We start from the raw sequence: 23,324 nt of genomic DNA on the forward strand, positions 1-23,324 counted from the left end.
AAACTTGTATAGCCAGAAATACTGTACAGACATCAGTGCTAAAATGGTAGATGGGTGGACATTAGGCATCCAGTCTGCCCCAGATTATTTGTTAATGTACAGCTTCAATTGGAGTGAAAAGGACTTCGGGAGGGCCAGCCAAGCAGGCCTATAGATCGCATTCTCCGCCTTACTCTGATAAAGGTCAGAAATCACTGTTTGTTAATGTTTGCAACATCTAGTTTAGTTCATCTAGGGCAGTGAAACAACAAATTGGCATTTTTTTAATGGACTAAATATATTAAAAACACAAACATTAGTCAATAGCCATTATTTATAACATGTGGCATAAATGTTTTTATTGATCCACAAAGTCGCCACCAAACATTTACATCACAGCTGTCTTCTGCCAAGGGTAATTTCCTGTGTGCCCGTTTGCCTAAGCGAAGGCCCATCTCAGACTCCAACGGTCTAGTGAGAAGCTCCAGTGATATCCACTCCCTCAAACTTGGGGCTATAATAGGGTTAATTAAAATTCACAGGCTACATGATTTTAAAATCTCCACCTTCTAGCTCCTAAAATAATTGAAAATGGCAACACGGAGTTAAAAATAAACCGTGTTCTAAAGGCTTACTATGTAAGACTACATTAGCTTAAATATATCGAGTTGCTATTTCACATTAGCCTCTTGTCCTGGAAAAGGAGTCCCATTAACGTGGCTACATTTGTCTTACCATAAAAAGTGAGAACATTTTGTACGTTTGTGGGTTGTGGACACAGAATTCAGAGAATTTACAATCTCTGTCCACTCCAGAGTTAAAGATTTGAGGAAAGAATTCTGACAGATCATCCAGACGGTTAAACATTAAGGACAGGGACTGTTTAAGGGTTAATACGCCTAGTGTATTTTATCTTCTACAAATCGATTTATTTTTTTTAATAAGGCTGGTCTGAGGCCTTGATTTATATTTATTTATTCGAGTCGCAGAAGATCAGGAGAAGAGATTTGTTGCTAATTTAAGAGAGCCATTCATTCGGTTGGCTTTATGGTCGTCGGGGTCCACACGTTAGTTCTTCTAGACGCGAAGCCTGGAAACAAAAGGGTTACTTGTTCACCCATCACCGAACGCCTTCCGTGGGGGGGGGGGGGCGGGGGGGGGAGGAAGGGAGGGAGGGAGGGAGAGAGAGAGAGAGAGAGAGAGAGAGAGAGAGAGAGATTTTTTTTCTTGCAGGAAGAGTAAGGTGGTGGGGGAGGGCTGCGAGGCAGAAGCTGCAGAGAAGGGGTTACCGAGTCCTTGGGACATGGAAGGGACAACAGCAAACCGCTCGCGTGGGTTTCCACGGAGCGGCGTCCCCGCTCTGCGCCTGTGGCTCAGCTGGCTTCCCTCTGCCACCGAGCGATCACATACATTATTTCCCCCAAGATAACACAATCAAACTTGCATTTACCGACATCCTCTCTTCGTAGCCTGCTTGAGATGTGTTTTAATAAATAAGTGTTTTATGTGAATGATGTAGTAATTGAAACAGGCGCCCCATTTTCCCCCTCCCTTCGTCCTGCGGGAGGTTCCGCAACCCCAATCTGCTTGGAAAATAAAACGCTTTGTCTCCACCGCCACCCCCCATCGCACCCCCACCCGCGCTCAGTGTGTGTTTTATACGTGTGTATATCTCAACCCCCTACAGTAGCCAAGAGAAAGCAGCTAGCCAATGGGAGAGCCCAGTTTCATAAAAGCTGCTCTCTGATTGGCTCGATGCGAAAGGGCATTGGGAACAAAGAAAAGTCCCTTTCAGGTATACAGGCTGAGAGCTCCTTTGGCTCCACTCCCCCTGTGCGTGTGTTGTGTTTCAGTTCTGATTCCACTCTTCCAGAACAAGCTTGGTGTGTGTGTGTGTGCACCGGGAGGGATTTTGCTTTATTTTGTTGTTTATTTTATTTTATTTTATTTTATTTTTATAAAAAATACACGGGACGGTCTGTGACATTGCTGGTTCATCTTTAATAATAAAAAAAAATTGAAGAAATTATAATTTCCAAAATAAAGCGGCTGCCACCAAACACACTCATTGCAGTTAGAAGGAAAAGGTCAACTCGCTCCCATACAGACCGTAAGTACGGTTGCGTGGTGTGTCGCTCGATAGCACTTTAGTGGGGTGTTCATGCAGGGGAATGTGCGAGTTTTATGCATTGAAATGAGGAACTAGTTACAGGGTTTGGCTTTGCATTTATAACAACCCAAGAAGGGTGAATTTTATCCAGTGGAGGGTGAAGCATTTGTAACTTCTTTAGACAAATTAAGCTTGACTGGGCACTTGGGCTAACTTAGAGTAAATTACCTTTTTGGGCTCTAACCCAAAGGAAACTAAGAGTGATTCAGTTACACACCCTGGTCCGCCGTGTGAGTTCTCTAGCGCACCTTCCCCCTCCTCCCTTTTTCTACCGGAGCTGAGCAGACCCCCGCCCAGACCGAGGCAGGCAAATGGGAACCCGGGTAGAACAAGCCGATTTCTCTCTTGTCACATCCTCCTGCTCAGTAATTTAATAGTAAACTAGGGAATATTCATCCATTACATGTAATGGCTATAACTACCATTTTCCATCTTCTTAAAAAAAAAAGCAGGAAGAAAAAACACCATTAAGAGAAAGGGGGGGAGCCCCACCCAACCCAAACAAACCCACAAATAGTAACAATGGTGTGTTTATTACAAGGCTGGGTTTGGGAGCTAGCAAAATGTTTTTCTTTGTTTAATACATGAAGTGGGGGGGGGGGTCACAAAAATCGCAGGAACTCCGAGGTATCCTGCCCCCTCCCCCAGGCGTCCGCCCCCTGACCCCTTTGGGAAAGCAGACAAATTGGAGATCAGTTGAGGATAGGTTTATAAGGTGTTCCTTCAAAACATCTGCTTTGCTCTTGTGGCCATTACATTTACTTCCGAGATCCTAGATGGCCGAGAAATGTTTCACATTCATAACTTGTAGCTTCGCCCACTGCAGGGCGTGCGGGGGGAGGGGGCGGGGGGGGAGGGAGAGACCTTCAGTTTTTTTTTTTTTAAAGACCAGATCAGTATTTTCTTGATACGCTTGTCACCATTTTTGTTCTCACGACAACCAATTGAGCCCTTGATCCTCACGTGATGTGAAAGGCTTGCACTGTAACAAAATCGCTCCTTTTAGATGGTTGGTGTTGCTAACGCGCCCATCCCCCTCTCCCAGCCCCGACATTTCCAGCAAAGCGACTCTCCGCTTCCAATCCATCAACAATTCATTACTGCTTTTAGCTTCCAAACGCCAGCTAATTAAAAATACTAAGCCAAGCTCTGAGGCCATCTGACTAAACACAGGAGGGGGTGGGCGAGAGGTGGAGAGAGGAGGAAAAAATAGAGACGCGCTGTTTGCTGCGTGTAGAGAGGGAAAAATTGTCCTGGAAAAAGGTTGCCTTAAAAAAAAATCTTTTTGACTCTAATTATCGAATTACCACATGACAGATCGGCTTGCGCGGCGGAGGATTTTAACCCCTCCTCGGGGACTATTCTAAGAACTCGGTTCTTTTTTTCTCAAAAACAACATAAAACAGGAAAACATCACATCCTTCAGGTTTCCAAGACAGCCCCTTTCAGACGCCGTTATTTTCCCCGCTCCACCGCCCCCCCCCCCCGCCCCGGGCGAAAGCTGCTCTAACTGGTTTATCAGCTCCCTGCTTCGTCTGCTCCCTCCTCCTCCACACCTTTCTTTTCTCCACCAGCCCAGCTCCTCATCCCTCCCTTTCTTCCTCCTTCTCCTTCCTCCTCCTCCTCCCCCACCCTCATCCTTTCACCCCCTGCGTAAGTTAGTTGGAGAAATCAAATGTCAGGACGAGCGGAAAAAATGCCACTTCCCGACTAACAGGCGGAATCCAGCCCAGATTTTCAGTCCTTTCTTCTTATTCTTTCTTCCCTTTCACTAATTTATCCCGATGTTAGCACATTCTGTCTCGTTACTAGAGGACGCCTGTAGGTTTGCTACATGAGATCATTACTTACTGATCACGGTGGCTCTGAAGTCTGCAACTGAAGGCGGAATCAGAAGTTCGGAAAAGTTTTTTCTCTAATCTCTCTCTCTCTCTCTCTCTCTCTCTCTCTCCCTTCCTCCCTCCCTCCTTTCCTTTTTCCCTCCCTCCCTTCCCTCCCCTCCCCCTCTCTCAACACCCTATTATTCTGAATGCTTGTTAAGAGGAAAAACACCCTTCGGTGCTTGGGTTGTGAATGGGAAGCCTCTCCCAGCTGCACAGTGACACATTTTTTTTTTTTTTTTTTTTTTTAAGGAGAAAAGGACTCCAGACCTTTTTGCCAAAAGGGGGATGGGGAAGTGGAATAATGTTACTGAGTGATTATTTTGGCTGAGGTGTGTTACTTGGTTTTTTTCCTTTTTGATCATTTGGTGTTTAAGTAAAATGAGGCACAGGCTTGTGTGCCGAGTGGCGTGAGAAATACCTTTTGATTTTTCGGGCCTAATTTTAAAAAATGGTAAAGGATTAAAAGGTAAGCATTTTGTGTGTGTATGTGTGTGTGTGTGTGTGTGTGTGTGGTGTATGTGTATTTATTTATTTTCTTGACAACTGTTAAAAGGGGGCTGATCCCTTTAAAAACTGTTTTAACTGCTCTTTGTCAAACACACAGTCATTTGTGGTCACCGAGGCCACCGTGGCGCAGATCACCTAAAGTGTATGTCTTAATCAGTTTCCCTATCGTCAGTAGCACCGTATTTAACAGACTGAGCAGGTCTGTGACCCAGGGTTATGGCAAAATTGTTTAGATGAATTTCCCTTTTTTCTAAAAAGGCAGATATTTAACCTTTCTGTTCATACTGTCTTTTTACTGAGAGAAATACTCTTAGAGAGGTCTGTATATTTTTCAGAAAGAATTGCTTGACTGGGGGTGGGGGAAGAGGGGGTGGTATCTATGTGTGTGTGAGGGGAACTACTGTTGCCCCCCCCCTCGTTTCTTATGGGGAACAAAACTACATTACACAGGCAATTTTAAGTAGCATTAAAATTAGAAAGAAAAAAATTTAGTGACATCATTTTGAACATGGGTCCCAGAGAACTTTCAGGGCCTGGTTATTTACCCTGCAAGAGCCAAGATATGTTTAGGGATGTTTAACAACGTGTTTTACTTGTCTCAATGTCCATGGTCTTTTCCTGGGGTTGAAGTAGCCCATGTGCCAGGCAAAAATGTTCAACTTTAAAAAAAAAAAAAGCCACAAAAATCTTTCTGGGTTTGATTCAGATCCTTGGAGATATTTTAATGTTTTTAAAGAACTGGCTATCCCCCTGTTGTTTAGAGGGGTTTTCAGCTTCTGTAAGATGCTTATTGTCAGGGGTGCTGTTCAAGTCTGCCTGTTTGCCTTTAAACCTGGTATTGGACTGTGGAGACAATAATGAGCCCCTTACTCTCTATTCTTCCTTATACCCTTTACCGACTCCCTGGTATGAATCGTTTTCTATGCCGGTAACATCCAGACAAGAAATCTTCGACTTTTTCCCCCTCCACAGGAGATGGTGGACCTGGAGTGAGGGTGTGAGATCTCTGGACACATTCTTGGAGCAGGAAAAAGCAGAAGATTGGAAGGATTTTTTTTTTCTTTAAGAGAAAGCCCAGCGGAGCTAAACGAATGTCCCCTCATCTCCCAAGGAAAGTTCATCGGATTTTTAATCTAGAGAACTCATCTTCAGGATGTCCGTGAACGTTTCGACTGCAGGAAAAGGTGTGGATCCAAATACAGTTGATACTTATGACAGTGGCGATGATTGGGAAATCGGGGTTGGAAATTTAATCATTGATTTGGACGCCGATTTGGAGAAGGACAGACAGAAATTTGAGATGAATAATCCCACCAACTGCACTACCAACAGCAACACTAAGGACTGTGGAGGTCCGGCCTCCAATGGGACCGGTGCTACCTCAGCCTTAGCTGATGGCCTAAAATTTGCTTCTGTTCAGCCCTCCGCTCCCCAGGGGAATTCACACAAAGAGACCAGCAAATCAAAAGTGAAAAGGGCTAAAACTTCTAAGGATGCTAATAAATCTCTGCCTTCTGCTGCCTTGTATGGAATTCCCGAGATCAGCAGCACTGGCAAGAGGCAGGAAGTCCAAGGGCGCCCTGGAGAGGCTACTGGCATGAATTCAGCGCTGGGTCAAAGTGTGAGCGGCGGCGGCGGCGGCGGCAACCCAAATAACAACGGTACCAGCACCGGGACCTCGGCTGCCACCACGGGGGCAAGCTCCTGTGGGAAAAGCAAGGAAGAGAAGCCAGGGAAAAACCACAGCAGCCGAGGCGCCAAACGGGATAAAGATGCTGCGAGATCCAGGAAAGACAAGCACGACCTGCTGCAGGTCCACCAGAATGGCAGCGGAGGCCCGGCCCCCTCCGGTGGTCACCTCTATGGCTTCGGGGCCAAGAGCAATGGAAGTGGTGCGAGCCCCTTCCACTGCGGGGGCGCTGGGAGTGGCAGCGTTGCGGCTGCAGGGGAAGTTAGCAAAAGTGCTCCGGATTCGGCGCTCATGGGAAACTCTATGTTGGTCAAAAAGGAAGAGGAGGAGGAGGAGAACCACAGGCGAATCAAGAAACTGAAAACCGAGAAGGTAGGATAAGGTCGCCTTCTTGTGTGTCCCACTCTGTGTGCATCTGTTTGGGGATGTGGGATGTACCTCCGGGTGCCTTACACTTCCTAGTGCTTTCGGGTTCTCTGTGATTTCTATGCCGGTCATCCTTTATGGGTGTTATCCTGAGTGCAGTGTTTGGCTCTTGCTTCTGCTGGTGCTGCTTCTGCTGCTTGTGGTGCCAGGTTTGAAAGGTCATGGGGTGGGAGGTCCCGAGTGTCCTAAGTGCCTTTTGCCTTGTAAGGGCTCCTGGCCAGCCAGCAAATTGTCCGCGTGCTTTGAATAGAAAACCTGCTGCAGCACTAGCTTGACTTTCGTCCTGGTTTCTTCCCTCAGGAGATTGGCGTCTGTGTTATTGTTAACAATGTGTCCTTAGGAACAGGGTTCTAGTTGCCTCTGTGGGAAGGAGTGTGAAGGGTTATTTGCACTCCCTTTTCTGTTACTTTCCCTTAAAAGAGTTCTGCCAAAGGATGTACTCCAGTCTTGCAATGTTGGTCACTGATTTCGTAACTCTACAGCCAAAGTGTGATGGTTTTGATGGCTGTGAGGACTCTCCTTTGACTCTCTCACCTGTCTGCAGCTAGAGCTGTAAGAATGCTCTCACTTGGGTATTTAGCTGGCCTGGGCAGTCGGAAGCTCAGTTAAGTAAGAATTGGAAAGCACACTTGGCTCGTGTTCCTGAAATGTGGCGCTCTAACCGAAGGGGGCATGGTGGCAACAGTGAAGGGGAATGCTGGAAATGCGTGCTACACTTAACAGTGCTTGACTTAGGCCATTTGGACCCTTGCACCCCTCTTGGTCATTGTCTTAAAGTCTGTGGTTAGACACTGTACTGGAAAAACTGCCCCCAGTGTTACCTTGCTTAGGCATGGAGGCCTGGGTCTTGTTGGTCTGGGATGCAGTTGCTTTGGGATAATGTTTGGCAACTGATGGGCTTGTGTCTATCAGGAACATTGGCTGGGAGGTGAGCGATGTGTTTCTATGAAATTAGTGTTTAGATTCATTCCACAAGTTGTAGCATGCAGATGTAGTATTTTTTGTTGTAGCAATGTGATATCTAAATATGCTTATTATACGACGTAATTTCCCCCTTTCTGTCTTGATCAGAATTGTAAGTGATGCTGAGAAATCTCCTGGGAATTATTTCTGCATGAAATGATTCACAGTTCTCTGGTCCTTTTTATTTTCAACTTCATGCTCAAGTTTTAAATTAGAACATAGGACTAAAGCTTTGATTTAGGTCTGATGGAGGTAAAGGTGTGGACAACAATCTCAAACATGCAGAAGACCACTGCCTACATTTTGAATCCAAATCCTCTTAGATAGCCTCTTACATTGGTGAATTTAAATGAACTTAAAAAATATACTCAGGTTTTGCTTCTTAGTTTAAATGTGTGGTTTCACATAATTTCTACCAAAAGACATTTTGAAATCTTCTTATTTCTTAGTACAGTGGGGCATTTACTTTTGTTGCCAATAGTCTTCAAATTGCAGCTCTAATCTGCTTTAACTATCTGGATGAATTGCCCTAATCCAGTGCTCACAATGCTGTGGTTAAGGAGTCAGAGCTGTTTGATTGGATCCCCTGGCTGCTGGGAATGTGGGAGGTTCTGCCCTTTTGCATTCCCCTTAGCCTTTTAATCTTCCAGCCAAATGTTCACATTCAACAATTTTGTTTAGCAGGCGATCGGAACATTTCAGGCTCTCCAAGGCTGCTGTCATGGCAACTGAGATTAGTGCGTGGTGTCGGTTCTCCAGTTTTTGTGTTCTTTTCGCTTCCCAGTCGCAGAAGGAAGTGGGTGAGAAGTGGAAAGGCTAAATTATTCACACACATGCAACGCATCTTCAGGCAGAGCAGTATAAATGGAATCGTATGAATTCCATAAAAGAGGAGCAAACAACCCATGGTGGGCGCCGAGGTGGGGGAGGGAGGAGAGAGAACACTGGCCCGCAGAGGGGAAGCTGTGCACCAGCCTCTGCCACTAGACTTGGCCCGGACATTCCCTTAGGATGGTTTCCAGGGTGCTGGAACCCACAGTATTGGCCATTCTTGTCAAGCTGAGGTGTTGTTGGCTTGAGATCTCAAACATTATTCCTTAAGCCCTGTCCTCCCCAACCCCCAAAAGACTTAGTAACACATCCATCCTTGGCTCCCAGAGATGGCATCAGTACCACGCAGGGAAGCAAACCTAATTCCATTAACTACTGGTTATTTCAACTTAGCCTTTGCTTTAGAAAACACTTTTAAAGATGCCAATTTAGGAAGCAAAAACTTAGTAGGCCCCCTTGACTTGAAAAAAAAAATTCATATCTGAAGTTTTTTTTTTTAAATTCTATATGTTAGTTCAACATTGCTTGAAGAACAAGTGCTCCCGAGTAAACATGATTAACCTGCAGCTCTTACATGTGGCTCTTACGTGTATAGGGGGAACACATTAAAAATCTATGGGCAATGTGTGTGTTGTTAGTATGTTTTTTTCCTGGTTAGAAGGTTAGACAGGATTTGTGAGTTTTGCTGTCACTGGGTAACTTTCCCAGCACGCCAACATGTCTGTTTTTGGTCTGTTTATTCTGTCTTTTCACTACACAGAGTCATGTAAAACATGATAAATTGGACCTTATGAAACCTAATTAAATCAGTGAGCGTTCTGGCTCCTTTATGTGGAAACCACAAGTATGTTGTAAAAGTCGCCACTCCCTTAATATGTGAAAAAAAATCAAAACACGCCATAATTCCAAGATGTTTGAGCTATATTTCTACAACCCATTTTGTGGTTAAGCCATCAGTGACATGTCTGAGTAAGGAGATTTGATGGGTTGGCTTTTGGTTGTTAAAACCTGCCTCTCCACCTGCCTCCGCCTTCCTTGCAAAGCATAATGGTCCTTCATTGAAGCTGTTTCTCAATCTCCCTTCATCGTCTTACAGTTTAGACTTACCAGAGAAGGAGCCATTGGGCTGGATTAAGCAGTAACGTTGAGTACAATTAAATTCAGTGGGGTTATTCAGTCACTAGGATATTAGGAAACACACAGGAAAAAAAAGTCCTAAAAACAGCTGATACTTAAACAGAAATAAATGAAAGGCAGAGGTCATATTTATAGTTGTGTCTTAGGGGTCTGTGCAGTGCGTGTTGCAAGGAGAGTTATTTCTGTAATATCATAAACTCTTTTCATTTCTGTGGGCCTTGTCTTTCTAGAGACGGTGTCTATAAATGGACCTGTCTGTAAGAGGACATCATTCATTTTGTTTTATTCTCCTGTAGAAGCCTTTTTACACTTCACTAGGGAATCCTGACACATTCTCTAAGTGAGTGTGAGCAGTTTAAGAACATATTTTGATTAATGGCTTTTGTGGATATGCCCCCCCAACACCCTCCATAATATAGTGTGTCCTGTGAATTAGGGAGTGCATTTGATCTAAGGCGGAATGAAAGGGCAGGAAGGTCACCTGCTTTAATGAAACCACTGAGTCCATTGTAGTTGGACGGTGCACAGTTTGCAAAATTACACGTGGATTTAGCTAAAGGTGGCTTCCTGTCAGCATTGCCTCTCCTTTTCCAATAGACATCCTGGGGGGGGGAGGGGTAGAGGGTGGGGATGGCTGGGGGAAGCTGTTCAGCTGCGTCTGTGAGAACACATGGATCTTGGAGTATTTGTGTGACCAGGTCCATCAATGCATTCTGAGTTTAGCATTTGAAATCTGTTAGGTTTGCTGAAGGAAGAAAACAGGAAAAGTATGCACAATTGTTCCAGACTGAGCTTAAGAGGGTACCCCACAGCTACTTTAATGTCTTGTCAAATAGCCTGCAATGCAAAGGGGGGGAAGGCAGGTGGAGGGACTGGATGTTCAAATGTCCTAGGGTTAAGAATATGCTCTTCAAATGAAATTGTTTGGGTGCAAGATGGTTTTAATTAGAGTATTATAAAGACTTAGTTTTTCCTAAGCAGCGTTTTATAGTTAGTAAGCGAAATGAAGGCTGAAAGTGCTAAGCAGGAATCTCCCTAGCCACAGAGGTGTTCAATAACCAGATTCAAACGACATGGAAAGTACCATCTGGTCTTCGTTTCCAGCATGAAACACAGGGATTCAATGAATGGCTGAGATTTGCCCCAATTCTGACGATGTCTGTGCTTTTTTTTTCTTTTTTTTGTTTTAATTTTAGAAAGCTCACCTGGTGGTACTTCATAGAAAATTGGAATTGCAGTAATATGAGCTCTACTGTGAAAACACATGTCCCCACATTTCTTTTAACCAGTTCCACTTTTGTTTGGAGGGTTTCCAGAAGTTCAGCCATTGACCACTGCCTATGGGTGATTCGGTTTCTACAGGCCCTCGCAATGAGGGGGTCAGTTCTTCAGAGATTAAATGATTCTGTCAATTTTCCTCCTGGAGGCTACTGAGGGGAAAGGCTCCCCAGGGCTAACCCCGGTCATCACTCTTCATTAATCTAATTTTGTGTGATAGTGCTGGGGACCCTTGGTGTTTACTATACATAGGCTATACTCTAAAATCCTTGATAAGCAACAACATCCCTTAAGGATAACTTGCCAGCCCTTGACTCTTAGTCGCTGGGATTCTTGGTTCTGGGCTTAGTGGGAACCCTGGGTAAAACATTATCTGGCCTTTGTTTGAGGTCTTTTATTGAAGCTAATGACTGAGTTTGTGCCTTCCTGAGATAAATGACATTATCTCTGAGTGGGCTGACAGGAAACAGACATGTTAATGGTGAAGCTGCAGGGGAGTATCTGCTTGGGTTCTGACAAAGGAGTGGAGAAGGGACCCCTGGTTGTGGTCATTAGCACATAATGCATTCTTGCTCGGTCTTAAGAGGCCCTTGATAATTGGAAAGCTATTTTAGCCATAAGCACTTAAATCATAAATTTACTACTGTTAGTTGCTTTGCATTTTCCAAGAGTAGCAAAGTAAAGTGTTTTTGTTAAGAACTATCTGTTCTGCTCTTGAAAGGTGGCAGCAGCCGGGCTCTTGGTAATGAGTGACGTTTGGGAGAACTGCAGGTTGAACCATTTGTTTTTAAAATCAGGTGGGCACCTTCTTTGTCTTTCAGCATTGCTCTGCCTTCCTTCTGCATTCACAGGTGGAAAAAACGTAAAGGCAGCTCTAGAGATTTAGGGAAGTCAGTTTTGTATTTGAAGATGTCTCGTGTGTGTGTGTGTGTGTGTGTGTGTGTGTGTGTGTGGAGGGGGGTGGGGGATAAAAATCTCTTTTTTATAAGCTGGGAAAGAGATTTTGCTCAGTGATTTGAGTGTGATGAAACCTGCCTTTTGAAGTGTATGTTTAAAAAAGTCATGGGTATAATTGAGTTTCAATGCAATTTAAACTCTGCTGCTTGAACGAAGATAATTGCCACGTTGAACACACTCTAGAGGTGCAGAAGAGGTGGAGGGATCATACTCTTGTATTCTTTAATATTAAGCATTGGGAAGTTTGTCATAGTAATTACTGTAGCACAACATGATTTTGATCGCCAGCGCTCTACTTGCCAGCGACGTGAACATCAAGGGTTTTGCTTGAATACCAAACAGTTTATTTCTAAGTACCTGGATAGCATTCTCCTGTCATGTAGAAGCCAGAACTAAGGAAACATTGGATTGCCTTTGGCAGTAAATCACAGTGAGGGTATCACTTCTTTATTAAGATTGTTACCAGAAAATAACACATGTCTGATGCCTGGGCCATTGAATATGGAAGGACCAGGAAACAGGTGAAACCTTCGCTTCAGTAATGATTTAGGTGGTCACCAAGTAAGTGATGTAAAGATCGTATCAGAGCCCTGCAAGGGATCTGTCATAGACATCTGTGAGTCAAAATGATGTAATGGCATATATAGATGTTGGTTTGGTAGTTTTAGGTGCTATGAACTTTATTCTCAAACCAAAAACAAACAACAACAACAACAACAAAAACCCAAAAGTTTGGAGAAGGCTCAAAGGATAAAGCCACAAAGCCTAATGACCTGAGTTTATTCCTTGGGATTGCTCCTCTGACCCTCTTCATGTGCCCTGTGGCAGGGGCACACCCCATACCTGAGGGCAGATGCACCCATAAGCAAGCAAGCAAACAAATAAATAAAATGTAATTTTAAAAAAGTACTACTAATTTTACACATCACTCTTCTCCAGAGAAAGGAGGCCCCTCCCTCTGTTCCAGTTCTGTCTCTTCCTCTGAAATTTCTCTTAGGGCCTACTTGCTTCCTGCTACAAGTGCTTCCTAATTCAAGCCAAAGGTTTTAGTAACTGGCACAAAGCCATTGCAACTGAATGAAAAGTTGTCGAACACCCTTAGCTGGTTGACCAGCGGCTGGGCTATTTGTAAGGTCATTTTGAGAGCTGCAGGGGAATTCAAGATCATGAGACTGGCACTGGCTTCTGACAACTGACTGCTACATGCCTGCTAAATTTTGCTTAGAAACACCTTTGGGAATGCAGTCGAAGAGTATGGGTTTTGCTTCAAGAACTGAAGTGATCACAAAGCAAATACATGTGCTTGGTAGGCCAGGGGGCCTTAAAACAATAAGGATCTCATCTGATATTTACTCCCAGGGAAGTTACATGAAAATTTAAAGTCTACCATGTAGCTGTAACAAGGACCGTTAGGGTGTTCTGTTAAGACACGTGGGTTTAAAGTGGCCAACAGACATCACTGTGAACTTTTTTGAACTTTTTCAAAGCCACTCCCTCTTCTTTCCCATCACCCCTACACAGCCCTGATTTTTATTCACTGGGATTCTCATTTTCCTAGCTTTCTTCCTCCTGAGACTCTTCATTGTCAGAGAGCACCTTAAGAAAAATGTACAGTGCGGGGCGGGGGGGGGGGGGCATTTAGGCATATCCAAATAATGCCCTTATGACTGTAGGCGTCATGGTTTAAGAGTAAATAAAAATATATTGGTTGTGTTTTGTGCTGTTCATAATGATCTTAGAAAGTCCGTGTTTAGGGTTGAGAATGGGTTCATTATGTTAACCAGAGAGCAGATGGCATGGTGCCACAGACGGATAATTTTACTTAAAGGGACTTTGAAGGTTTTGATGTGTTTTCTTTTCCTCTTATTTCCCCGATGGCTTCTTTTTTATTGAAGGGTAACTTAAGGAGACCTGGTAGCAATTTTACTGCCTTCCCCTGACAGTTTGAAATAATAGCTTGGTCTTTGGTTGCGTTGATCTTGTACCAGTGAGCTTGGTTCTGGTTTTTGTCGTGTGTGTGTGTGTGTGTGTGTGAGAGAGAGAGAGAGAGAGAGAGAGAAGTGTTTGCACTGTGTTTTAAGAAATGGACTCTTTTATATGCTTCACTTAGCATCGATGACCAAGTTCCAGTTGGCCACACTTTCATAAAGTCCTGGAAGTTACTGTTCGCCCTTTTGATGAAAGAAAACCCCTGGTTTGGTAGGAAAGCTTGCCTGTCCCTCTGGCTGGCTGCCTTCCTTATACCTCTGTGTCTTTCACATTAGGCACTGGAGGTTCAAAGGTCAGGTCCAAGTCGCTCCTTGTGAGCTTGGCGGCCTATGTCGGAGGGCTGCGCTCTGGTGAGGTACCAGCCTCACCGCCCTCTTGAATTCCGCTAGCAGAAAATCACCGTTTATATTCCCGTGTAGATTTGACAGTTTAGTTCATTCTTCACTTAAAATAAGAGGGGGATCTGGAGAACATTCCCCTCCTCCCCTCCTTTTACCCCCTCCTTTCCTTTTCCAAACTGTTCTCAGCCAGACCAACTTACTTTTGAATTTCCTGTCATCTCCTTCACTGACTTTATGGATAGCTCATATTAAAAACAATAATGTTTGGCTTGGAAGGACCAAAGCCTTGGGTTTTCATTCTTCATGGAGGACTGTTTATTTGCATGTGGCTCACCACAGTACATGGATAATGCTATCAAATCTGGGTTTTATTATGGGCTCATGATTAGCAGAGTGGCGCTTGGTTCTGTGTTCCCAGGTTCCAATTCTTTTGTGATGGAAATGAAATTAGGACCAAATCTAGGAAGCGAGGGAGAAAAATAGGCAGCAACAACAAAAAGAACCTGACCTTTGACCTAGTTCGAAAACAAGTGATGATTTAAAAAAAAAAAAAAGTCCAAGTGAGTGAAACAGAGAGTCGATGTGAAGCTGTGTGGAAGTTGGGCAGAACGCTGATGGACAGTGGACACCCGGTCAACTAGGCAGACTGCGTTGTCTGACATCTTGGAAACTGATGGAGAAGCGCTGAGCGTTCCCAGATCACTGCTGGAAGGTGCAATCTCAGTTAAGTCCCTCCAGTGTGCCGCTGCCGCCCAAAGGGAGCAACATGATGTCAGAAGCGAGCAATTGATCTCCTTCACCCCCTGCATCCAGCTCCATTCGGGCAATTGTCTCCATTTACATTCCTTGCCCAAATCCTTCCCCAGCCTTTCCCGTGCTGGCGCAGCAGATGCCAGACACTGAAGTCGAAAGCCAGCAGCTGTTTCCATTACTTCATGGCTCTGTGAGCCCTCACAAGCTGCTTCCCCTTTCCCTCCCCTCCCCCACCTGGCAAAGAAAGGCCCTCTCCCTCGGACTTGGGCGTCTACCCGTGTGTCACTGTGCAGATCTCATTATTTATTTATTTATTTATTTTATTTGTATGAGGGGACCTGGTACCGACTGGCCTGGTTCCCTTGGGGCGTGGCCTGGGCTCCCGGGGCCGCGCTGCGCGCTCCTGGACTGCGGGGATGAGCCCTCCTTGCAGCCAGGGACCCGTTTATGGCCCTGAGCACAGTAAATCTGTCAGCTCTTCAGGACGCCATCACCTCTTTCTTCATTTGCTCCAGCTTCTCGTCTGACAACGTTCCCCTGAGGCGGAATTCTAATCTGCTTCCAATTAGTTGTAAAATGTGACTGAAATTTCCACATTATGACTGCTGTTTTACTTACACGCACACATCTAGAAACAAATTAATGCCCTTCAATATTTATTTATTTATTTATTTATTTATTTATTTATTTATTGAGCCCTTGGATTTACTCGAAGAGGAAGAGTTCCCGACTATTAGAAACGACTTCCAGGGATCATAGCTTCCCCTTCTCCGCTCTCCTATGCAGAACAGGAGAAGCCCTTTGGCTAGGGTTCCTCCCCCTGCAGCCATCTTTCAAGATTTCCCAGAATGTATTGCATATGAGTAAGTTTTGCAAAAAACATTTTGTAGGTTTTCTAAAATAAACAAAACAGGATATCTGTCTAAGGAGGGGCCCCTGTGGAGTGTTTTAATAGAACAGAAATACAAATTTACTTCTAAATATAGCACAGCTATATTTGACCCAGATACAGTTACATGTTACATTTTAAAATTCTTTCATTTTATGGCCAAAAGCTGTAACCCCAGGTAAAGGAATTGGGTCATCACTTGTTTTGATAACTGGGATTGCATTAATGATGTCATTGGAGACACTAACAAGTACCCAAAATTGTGTCCGAGTCCTTGGAGCACAACCCCTTGGCTGTCGGCGCCCTTGTGTTGCCATCCATGGAGTCTCATGACTTAAGCCCCCCCCCCCCCCCCCCATGCAGCAGTGCACAAACTATGAGAAGGGGCCTGGCTCTGGGTTTCAGGTTGGTTCTACGGTGGGAGAGATGTTTACGCAACAGTGTTCATTACTCTGTTGCCTCCATTTCAATGAATTTTCATAAAGTTGTTGATCACCTGATTTGTGTGACTTTTGGAAGTGTTAAGTCTTGGCCAAGAAAGAAACGTTGAGAATGTTATTTCATTCCATCCCTCAGGAACTGCTTTCTCAAATACTGCTCTAGAGTTTTCGCACACAGGACAGTGGACCTGTGGCTTAGCATTGGCGGAGAGGTGGTACTCTTCACGTTAAAGGATGTAAGCAGCGAGATTTACTGGTACATTTTATATGAGAGTTGTGTCCTCAGGCGTCTTGGCAGATTGATACCAACAGCAGTGATGGGCTTTAAAGAGGTGTGAAGGGTTTTATTGATGATAACAGTGGTTATGTTGATCGCGGTGCTCAATTTCTAAGTAACACTTTCACGTGTAAATGGATGCATCTATTGTCTTTTCAAGGTCATTGTCATATAATCATACAGCTCCGTGTTGAATGATTTTTTTCACCATCCTTTTCATGTGCTATTTTCAATCTCTGTAATCAAGCAGGAGGAGTGTTTATTTCTCTGCATTTAAATGGGTCTTATTTTACATTAGTTATTATATATAGCATATAAATTACTTAGATGATTTTGCAAAAACTTTTTATGTTTATTATCTATTAAGTATAAATAACTCAAACGATTTCTACTAAAGCCCTTTGTTTAGACTATGTACAAACTCCATAAAAGAAATAGACAAGTGTTTTGTATTGCTTCCCCTTTTAATGTCTGGTAGCAAAAAGAAAAACAGCAGACTGAAATCCCTAAAATTTGAAAACCTGGGCCTCTTAGATTGTGGCGCTCCCCTAGCTTTAAAAGCATTGCATCTCCATACTGAAGCCTCACAATAGGTATGCCTATGGTATTGGGATTCACTAATTATCCCTTAATGAGGTCAGTCTACCCCAGTCTTTCTCCCTGTCTTGGGAGGAAAAGCACACAGGACAGTTGGATCTCAAGTGGATCCTGCTGTATTTGCAACGTAGCATAACTTCTTTGAAGGTCCCCTGGGTGCTTAATTGGGGCCTGGCATTTGTGTTGGGGCTGGGGGTGCTGCTGCACACAGCCACTCTTTGTGCGTTTAGAAGCCCCTGTGCATCTTGGAAGCATTACATACCTTTGTTGATGGTGCATAGCTTTCTAAACTCTGAATGAGCTTATTCCCTTTTAACTGTTGGGAGAGCAAAATAATGGACGAACCTAGAAGTCTCTGGGTTGGGCAGCAGCCAAGCTGTTAAACAACAACAACAACAAAAAGGACGAATGAATGGTTTAATTGTAGAGCAAACCATTTGTTTACACACTAAGACTTACTCCTCACTAAGCCCTATGGACCGGTAGGTGACAAAATGTGGCTGTAACCTAGAGATTGAATGCCAGGGTTGTGTTTTGTGATTACACTCAAGGGTTTCTCCCAGGTGCCTTTTTTGTGTGTAAAGGAAGCAAAAGGAAAAATCATTCAATTATTTGGTAGGAAGACTGCTTGGCCAAGAGCATGTCTGAAACTGTCAAGAAATGAGGTAGGATGTGGGAAGGCAGGTGGTTATCACTTCCTTGCCTGGTCAAGACATTAAAACCCTAAGGTTCTTGTAGCTGAGAGAGAAGGACTTGAGGACTCTTGTTAGGTTTTGTTTTCTATTTTGTTAAGATGGTGGTGGTGGTGAGGGTCAAACTGGGAAGTGTACTAGCTGAGGAGTAGAAAAAGGGTTTGGGCAAGAGGATGGATAGTTGGGGGCCCTTGGTTCCCCAGGTCCTATTCAACATATTCTCCAGAGTTGTTGGGACATTTGCTAGAAATGTCCCCTATTTCACTGGGTAGTAGCATGGCTCTGAATGGAAAGGAACTCTCCAGGAAGGCAATGAAGAGCCTTAGCAATGAAGGATCCACAGAACTGTTGTCCAGAAGTCTGAAGCTAGAGTGATTCTCTTTAGAAAATAACAGATGAACTTTCCAGAATACCAGAAACAATGGCCTTTGTTCCCATAGCAATTGCAGTTCAGCCTTCTAATCTCCTGGATAAAAAGATTTAGGGATGTCTCCAATAAACTACTGGTTTCTGGCGGTGTCAGTCTAAACACTTCCTCATTCACTGCTTACATTTTTCCATCAGCCTCGTGAGCGAAACCCTTTATTTCAAACTGCTTCTGTCTACGAGTGATCCTTTCTGATAACTCCAGATTCAAATATTTTTTTATGGCCTCTGATCTGTCGAACCACAATCAAGGCCACCACACTGGGACATTAAAACCATTCGTTCACCACTTGATGAGTTCTTTAACATTTTATGTGTAGGGTTGTTTGAACTGCAATTGTGTCTGTGCACCACATGCAGGCTGAGTGCCCAGAGAGACCAGAAGAGGACGTCGGATGCCTTGGAACGAGCGTTAGAGATGGTTGTGAGAGGGCTGCCTTGGTATTGGGTGTGGAAACCAGGTCCTCCAGCTTGATGCTCTTTTTTCTTTTTTTCTTTTCTTTTTTGGAGACAGGGTTTCTCTGCGTAGCCCGGGCTCTTTTGGAACTCACTCTGTAGACCAGGCTGGCCTTGAACTCACAGAGATCAGCCTGTCTCTGCTTCCCAAGTGCTGGGTTTAAAGGCTGCGCCACCATGCCCAGCCCGCTCAGTTCTTAACCACTGAGACACCTCCATGGCTCTGCTGGATGCATTCTCGATCAACTGAGCTTGCAAGATCCCAGTCTGTTTAATGTCTTGGTTGTTTTCTCCCTCAAGTTTTAGCACTACTATTTTCATACTTTTTATGCCTTTGAAATGGTACCATTTCCCATCCAAATGGTAGACCCGTAGCTTGGTTTGGGAGCTCTCTTCTAGGGACTGGTATGTAACAGTGATGGAGGAAGTGAGGAACAAAGAGGGTCGAACAGATCAGGTCTGGATGGCTTCATTCTCAAACTACTTCTGACGTTTAAATGTGCTCTTATTTATAGCTGATGTTTTTCTGGAAATAGATTCTATACTAATGAGAGAAGAGACCCGGTTTCACTGCTGTGAGAATTCTACTTAATTTTTTAAAACTGCAGACATTTAAATCTCCCCTTCTATCAAAGCTATCACTGTCACCAAGCAGACCAAATGAAAATGTGTTTTTTCAATGGAAAGAATTGCTGGACTTGGTGCCTCACAATTTTAATCCCAGCACTTGAGTGACAGAGGCAGGTGGATCTCTGTGAGTTCTAGGCCAGCCTGGACTACATGGGAGAACCTTTCCAAATATAAATATTTATTACCAAAAATGATGACCCTCTTCAAATATTCACCTAAATTTGATTTTTTGGTGATCATTCTTTCTTTAAATGTTAACGTTTGCTCAGTCTGTTTACTTAGTAAACCAAAATGGAAATGGGAAATTGAAAACCATGCTCTGTGGCACACACACCAAAGTTGGAATATTGCAGAGACGATTAGCATGACTCCTGCAAAATGGTGACAGGCAAATCCGTGGAGCATTCTCTGTTCACCTTTGTGAAATCACAGAGGCAGCGGAAGAATGAATGTCCCTACAGCTTTAGCCTTCCCTGGAAAGAAAGCTTTTTGCCGGTTGTCGCTGCCTCTGTGACTTCTTAAGAAGTCACTACCTGGTAGGGTGATGGTGGCGCAGGCCCTCCTTTAATCCCAGTACGTCCGCCAGCCTGGTCTACAGAGTGAGTTCCAGGACAGTCTCCAGAGCTACACCCAGAAACCCTGTCTCAAAAACCTACACACACACACACACAATCACCTAAACATGTGTTTTACTCAGGTGTTCAGATTGCAGCCACAGAATGGGGAAGGCATGTGCTGAGTTTTCTACCCCTCTATGTTAATATATGAGTTCCTCTCAGATCTTTCTGGTCCTGTTTATCTTGTTTTATATGCTATTTGGCTGGATCCTTTTTGTTACCAGTGTAAAATGTGTGTGTGGGGGGGGGGGGGGAGGGAGCTAGCCTAAGATGCTCTGAAAATGATTTTTATAAATCTCCTACACCAAGTCTAATACTTTCTATCTTAGCTTATATTAAAGGCTTAAGGTGCACTTTGAAAGACTACAATGTGAATCCACCAGCCTGCTGCAAGATTGCATTTATTATTTCCTGGTACCCACCAATCTTTTCCATGGCCCGGAGCTAGCATAGCTGCAGTGACTTCCAAGGGCTAATCCTGCTGGGTCTTAGAGTGATGGGAACTCTTACTAGCTGCCTCTTGTACCAGTGATCAGCTGACAACACGAGATCACTTGCCTTGTTAGAGTTCAGCTGTCTGGATATTAACTCTTAAACACCTAGAGTTTCTGACAATTGTTGTAAACACCGTGGAAACCAGAGACTTTTTATACTGGAACTGTTTATTTCGTCCACATCTTTACTAGAGTATAACACTGAACAAACTGACTCCTTGAAATAGATATTTTTAAAGGATTTATTCTATTTATTAAAATACATGTATGTATATATATGTATGTGTGTGTGTGTGTGTGTGTGTGTGTGTGTGTGTGTGTTTGCCTGTGGAGGCCAGAGGTGTTGGATCTTCTCCCCTGGAGTTGGAGTTACAGCAGGTGTGAACAGCCCTGCATGGGTGCTGGGAGCTTGAACTTAACTCCTCTGGGTATAGGTTTTTTAATGCTGCTTCCCCAGCCCCTCAAGTTGCTTTTTACTCTGGTGAGTGCCTCGCCACCGTACATCAGTAGAAGGCAAGAGTTAACCAGTCCTAAAGAGCTAGGTAATGATTTCCCTTTCATCTCCATGCATTCTAAAAGGTTTCTGGAGTCTTCCCTCATTTGGGGTTTGTTGTTGCTTGTTTTGGGATGTAAAGGCTGAAGCTAACTGGATAAATAATTCTGTGCAGTCGGGTATAGTCGCCTCCATGTTATTTGAGCCTGAATGTGCGTGCATAATTGGAGAGATTATTGGAGAGAGAGTGTTTTGCTGTGGTAGATGTGGTTTAAATCCTAGCGCTCAGCATAGCATTTAGTTTCTCAGCTTACCCACAAAATCTGTGACTCATTTAGTGAATGTGAAGATTTTTGTCCAGATGGTTAGGTTTAATTGTAAAAACTGGAAAGATTTCAAAGTACCCTTTGGGGAAGTGTGGGAAACGAGTAAACAACAAAGAAGAACTAAGAGTAACCATAGATCACTAAATATGGCATATATGTGTATTTTGTATTTATAAACACACACTCCTATAGACTTAAACACGCATACATGTGCACACAGGCGGGAGAAGATTAAAGACCCAACCGATTCCAGCAGCACAAAGGGTTAGAATGTGGAAGGGGAGTGATTGCATTGGGTTGTGCTCCACACCTAAGTGCTTAGCCTTCCCTGAGCTCCCAGCGGGCTTCCTCACAAGGTTGGCAAGTTCCCACTCCCTCATCACTGGCGATTCCTGGTTAAGGTCATTGTGCTCTCGCCTTAGACTTACCCTCAAAGCCTAGACCAGCATGCTTCCCTGCCACTGCCGCTGGGTAGCCCAGAGACGGAGGAAGTTTGCTTTCAGCACCCATTTCTTCACACTTTTTGCATATGATAGCTATGCCAGAATGAGTCAAACTATTTAAGACCTGCCCTTTCCCATCACGTCTGACGCCGATGGGCCCTGAAAGCACAGGCATGGGCTATCTCATGCTTTGTAGTCAGGATACTGATGACCTAATTCTTGACCTCATAAATTACCCTTCATTTCCCCAGTAAATTTTCTTTGAAGTTGGTCGGCTAATAGATTCTACACTGAACTCTTTTTTGTATTACCTAGATTTATAGGGAGAGAAAGAAATGATATATCAATGACTTCAGGAAATAGCCGGACAGAAGGGGAGGCCGTGTGGCTATCGAGAATGTTTGTTTTGTTTGAGCAAAGTGGACATGGGCTCTGGAAAATGGTCTGTCAGGAAGCAACACAGACATATTTCTTGTACAGGAAGAGAAATGCACCAGACATTGCAGAGGAGTGAGCTAGGGCGCTAAATCAATCAGTTATACTTACCTACGCCAGTTGCTTTTGTGATAATGGGATCTGTGAAACAGCCCAAGGCTTGAGACTGAGGTTGTTTTGCATGAAAGGAAAATTAACAAAAAGGGCCAGTATTGGTATGGTGATTTTTCAGGTTATAAGAGAGAGTGCTTCCTGTGTGGGAGGAAGTTGAACTCTGTGGTGTTGGAGAGCAGGGTTAGCTGAAGGTTCTCCACTCTGATGTGAAAGTGATCTTTGCCTTGCTCCCCTTGGCTAAACTCCTGCAAAAATACCTTTCTCTATCTTCTGATAGACTCCTATCTGTTGATAGTCTGGTTTTTCTTCCACTGTTTATCAAGAGCTTTGACGTCCAGTAGCAATCTGTTGGAAGGCTCTCAATGGTGATTTTGGGATAGTGCTCACAGGTCCACAGCAAATGGACTGATAAAGACCAGAGAGAATGAGGCACACTGTAGGGAGTGTCTGGTAGAGAGGCAGGTGGGAGGGTGTGGTCGCTGTCTTCTGAAGCTCTTGGAGGGGTCCTCTTTTCTTCCTTTGTCCTGATGATTTTAGAATCAGCTTGCTCGATTCTTTTCCTACCCGCTGTCTCTTTCTTTCTTCCCCCTTCCCTCCCTTCGTCCTTCTCCCCAACCTAGGACCTCATTCATACTAGGAAATGCCCTATCACTGAGTCACATCTCCTGTCCTTTCTCTCGAGATTTCTTTTAATAATGGCATTACAAATGTAAGTGGTAAGATTGAAGCCGAATGTGACATTTCTCCCTCCTGAGTTTTCAAACCTTCTATAACTTAATGTAGAGAGTATGATTCAAATGAAGATCCTGAGCATGGATGCAGTCAGTCATTCAAGTGCACTGTGAGACTACTTGAGAGTAATATTCATGCTGTATGTTTCTGTATTTTGTCTTTGTTATGAACTTTATGTATATAATATATTCATATATATATAATACCCACTTATGTGTGGTTTCTAGAAATTATTGAGATTTCTCATGAACCTTACAATTAATTCCAGAAATGGAAATACGAATGGTGTACATTACTGATGAGGTAAGAACTGCCTTATACAGTTCAGGCTACACGAACCCAAGGACAGGGTGGGTTGT

The 23,324-nt window shown here is 43.9% G+C and overlaps 1 protein-coding gene and 1 non-coding gene across 4 annotated transcripts in view; both read left to right on the top strand.

Moving 5' to 3' along the window:
• Positions 1-1,978: 1,978 nt before the first annotated feature.
• Positions 1,979-23,324, top strand: part of LOC121453476 (zinc finger protein 608) — a 109,319-nt gene continuing 87,973 nt past the window's right edge. For 2 of the 3 annotated variants that reach the window (XM_041660282.1, XM_041660284.1), the window contains exons 1-2: positions 1,979-2,089; positions 5,512-6,601. In XM_041660282.1, coding sequence (XP_041516216.1) covers positions 5,693-6,601 — 909 coding nt within the window. In that variant the 5' untranslated portion in view covers positions 1,979-2,089; positions 5,512-5,692. Of the gene's footprint in view, positions 2,090-4,439; positions 4,499-5,511; positions 6,602-23,324 lie in introns of those variants that run through there. The other variant, XM_041660283.1, reaches the window with a different exon arrangement.
• LOC121453733 lies at positions 19,626-19,727 on the top strand. Its single transcript, XR_005975053.1, has one exon. It is a non-coding gene; the product is annotated as a U6 spliceosomal RNA (small nuclear RNA).

The sequence above is a fragment of the Microtus oregoni genome, unplaced genomic scaffold (assembly GCF_018167655.1).
Source record: "Microtus oregoni isolate MIOR12 unplaced genomic scaffold, Mior012 000011F_ref0000422, whole genome shotgun sequence".
Taxonomy (NCBI): domain Eukaryota; kingdom Metazoa; phylum Chordata; class Mammalia; order Rodentia; family Cricetidae; genus Microtus; species Microtus oregoni.